The sequence below is a fragment of the Fukomys damarensis genome, unplaced genomic scaffold (assembly GCF_012274545.1).
Source record: "Fukomys damarensis isolate Sample0158 unplaced genomic scaffold, DMR_v1.0_HiC HiC_scaffold_29, whole genome shotgun sequence".
Lineage (NCBI taxonomy): Eukaryota > Metazoa > Chordata > Mammalia > Rodentia > Bathyergidae > Fukomys > Fukomys damarensis.
This window is the reverse complement of record NW_022900941.1, coordinates 17,414,951-17,418,703: the sequence shown is the minus strand read 5'-3', so window position 1 is coordinate 17,418,703 and position 3,753 is coordinate 17,414,951. Positions and strand designations below refer to the sequence as shown.

Here is a 3,753-nt window from a genome sequence, read left to right as displayed (position 1 = left end):
CTCTTTCTTTCTTTTCCTTTGGTATGGGGAATTGAACTCAGGACCTTGAGCTTGCCAGGCAGGCATGCTGCCACTGAGCTACATCCCCAGCCTTCCTTTGTCTTTTTTATTTATTTATTTATTTTTGGTTTTTTGAGATAAGGTCTCACTATATAGTCCAGGCTGGCTTTGAATTCACTGTGTAGTCTAGCCTGGTATTGAACTCCCTGTAGTCCTCCTGCCTTAGCCTCCCGGATGCTGGGATTACAAGCGTCAGCCACCACAACCAGCTATCCTTTATCTTTTAATACTTTATCAGTGGTGATGAACCTATGTTACACATGCAGCAGCAAGCTGTTGGTATCATTGAAAGTTCTAAAAATTTTCCCATTGCTGCAGGCTTAGCTATTTCTGAAGATAGAGAAATAGCTTTAGGAATGTTAAAGTGCAATGATTTATTCTTTGTTACTGTGTGTTAAAGTGTTCTGAAACTAAATGCAATTATGGGCAGGACAACTCAAAAAAGACCATGAAATAAAACATACAATATACCTTTGTTTCTTCATCAAATTCTTCCATAGACTCTATTAACTTCCCAGGTTCCAACTCACCTAGTGGAAAAGGGTAATCAGTTCCCAAGATGACTTTATCCTGAAAAAAAGAAAATATATTTTGTTAGAACATCAAAGAGCCTCCTATAAACTTTATTGAATTTACTTATTATAAGCTTAACTCATAGTAAGATAACAAATCTTTCTGATGAATAGAAACAGGAATCTGCTCGGGTTTTAAATTCTTATTTTATTTTGACATTTTCCCAGCAGATGTCACTATTAGGTCTCCTAAACTTTCATATCAACCCCCGTCCAGAAGACATGGAAGGAGCTAGGAAAGAGGAAAGTAAGGGAGTGAAAAAAGAATTAAGATGTGTTGTATACATGTACCAAATCCACATGAAATATAATAATTATGTACTGCAAACATATACTAATAAAAATAATTAAAAACTGAAGAAACCAATAACTGAAATACAGAGTATAAGAAATAAGCATTTATTTAATGAAATATATACGATGATATAATATTTGATTTTTGTTTGTTTGTTCATTTTTATTATGGAGTCCAGGCTAGCCTTGGACTCATTATGTATCCCAGGTTGGTCTCAAACTCACAGCAATCCTCCTGCCTCAGCCTCCTGAGTGCTGGGATTACAGGCATGCACCATCACACCCAGTGATCCCATAATTTTTTAATGCATACTAGAAAATTAGGAAAAAAAACTAATGAGAGATATTAAGTCAATGGTAGTTTATCAAAATAAGAACAGCACATTTCAAACTGTAATTCTTATTTTTAAAAAATTTTTCCACTTGTACAGGAGATAAATACAAGGAAATTAAATTATTTTTAACAGGATAAAATTTTTCCCCATTACATTTATCACTTTATTTAAAGCAAACAATACAGTTACATTTATCATTGTACCTTTATATATATGTCTTGGTTCTTGTTTTTTCCCTATACCCCTGCCCTCCCTTCACCTGCTTCACCCTTCCCTATTTACAAAGACTTTGTGTAACAGCATAAAATGAGCCTACTAAATTATAGAATATCTGAAAATAAAAATGAATAAAGAATACTTACATATACTGAAATGGAATAATCCACAAGTTATAAAAAAGAAATTGAAATTACAGTTTAAAGAGGAAAAAAATTTAGAGCAATGTTTCAGATGCTATGCTCATATTTCTGTTTTGAACAAGGACATATAGACCCACAAATATATATATGTAGTCTCTTTCAGGAATGGAACCCAAGAAACAAGTAACATTAGTTACCTTGGTGAAGAGGTTTGAGGGTGAGGGAACCTACCTTCTTCCTCTCTTTTCCTCACTGTCACCTGCCCTTCAAGAAATAGCTCACATGCAGTATAAATAAATGCTTTAAAAATGTACAATTCAGTGGGTCTTAGTATGTTTGTGAATTTGTATAATCATATCTAAGGTAGGATAGAAAGAAGATAGAAAGGAGACAAGGAAAATAATATTTTAAAAATTGTATTTTTAATAAAAACTACAGCTTCAGGACACAAACTGAGTCAAAAATTCCTAAGGTCCTTAAAACTAGAGAAAGCCTGGGCCATTTCTTTTTAACCTGTAAATGGACCTTAGCCATTCCCTTTTCCTTATAAATGGGCCTTTCCCTCATGGAAGGCTACAGCTCTGTCATCTGTGATGGCTTTTCATGTATGAGTCAGCCACCACCCTTTCCCTGTAGAAAGGGCCACTGACTATCATCTGTAAATTGAATCCCATCTTTCCATAGAGTCACAAGTCTCACAGATTTCCACCCACATAAATATACCCAGCTATAGGGTACAAGGTGCCTCTCTCTTGAGAGCCCTCATTCTATTTCTTTGAATGTGTACTTTTAAAATTCTACCTAATCTCTTAATATCTCTTATTTCTGGTTTGTGGGAATCATGAGTATTAGTAGTTAAGTATTGTTAACTTTAGTAACTCCATGTTTGTTAAGTTTCTCCAGTTTAGCAGGTGGTGCATTTCCTTTGTGGAATTCCTGAAAGTTGCAGTTTCTTGTCTCTGACCTTCAGATGTGTGGTTGTCTGGGTTACTACTACCCACGGTGGTTGTTTCCGTTGAGCCTGTTTGCTCTTTTCCTGTGTGAACTTTCATTTACTATGGTAACCCCATCCCATAATAGTTTGTGGTTTTTTTGCTTTAAAAGGCTGATGCTTGCCGGCAATAAACGTTGCCTTGATCAGACTCTTGTCTTGGCGTCCTTCCTTTCTCTGTACCCCATCTCCACCCCGCTCCTCTTTCAGGTTTGAGGCACTGCTGGACAGTGCTCTGCGTCGCCGGCTCACGACACTGGTTGTGTCTTATTTTTGGGAAAACAGTATCTACAGGCTGTGCACCTAACCACTACCGAATTCACATTCTTCTCAGAAGCACATGAAACTTTTTCCAAAATAGACAGCATACTAACTCGTAAAGCATGTGTACATAAATAGAAAATATTCCATGAATATTGCGGCATGCATATTATCAGATTGTAGTTTAATAAAACTAGAAATCCATGACAAACCACAAAAATATGCAAACACAGAGATCACACTCTTGAATGATCAGGGGTCACAGAAGAAATAAAGTTAGACAGTTCCTAGAATCAAATAATAGCAGTATAACTAGAATTTATGGGGTACAGTGAAAGCAGTCCCAAGAAGAAATTTTACAGCTGCCAATACCCATTTCAGAAAAAGAATGAACAGGGCCAGGGATTTAGCTCAGTGGTGCTGCTGCCTGCCTGGCAAGTGCAAGGACCCAAGTTCAAACCCAGGTTAAAAAAAAGAAAAAGTGAACCCAAATAAATAACCTAATGATGCTCCTGATGACCTGAGAAAAAGACCACCACCACCCACACACAAAAAAAACAACAGAGCAGAAATTCATGAAACTGACACAAAATAATCAGTGAATCAAAGAGTTGATACAAACCCTTGCCAAACTTTAAAAAGTAGAAAAGAAAATATCCATCATAATGCAATTAGAAATGAAAAAAGTGTGGCCTGCCGTGGTGGTGCATGCCTGTAATCCCAGCACTCGGGAGGCTGAGGTAGGAGGATTGTTGTGAGTTCGAGACCAGCCTGGGCTACATAGTGAGTTCCAGGTCAGTCTCAACTACATAGTGAGACCCTATCTCAAAAAAAAAAAAAAAAAAAAAAAAAAAAAAAAAAAAAAAAAAAAAAAAAAGCGA

The 3,753-nt window shown here is 36.4% G+C and overlaps 1 protein-coding gene across 5 annotated transcripts in view; it reads right to left on the bottom strand.

The window, feature by feature from the left end:
• Acmsd (aminocarboxymuconate semialdehyde decarboxylase) overlaps positions 1–3,753 on the bottom strand; it is a 79,083-nt gene that overhangs the window by 2,556 nt on the left and 72,774 nt on the right. For 3 of the 5 annotated variants that reach the window (XM_010606198.2, XM_010606195.3, XM_019204831.2), the window contains one exon: positions 532–630. In XM_010606198.2, coding sequence (XP_010604500.1) covers positions 532–630 — 99 coding nt within the window. The remainder of the gene's footprint in view (positions 1–531; positions 631–3,753) is intronic. The other 2 variants (XM_010606196.3, XM_010606199.3) reach the window with 1 other exon arrangement.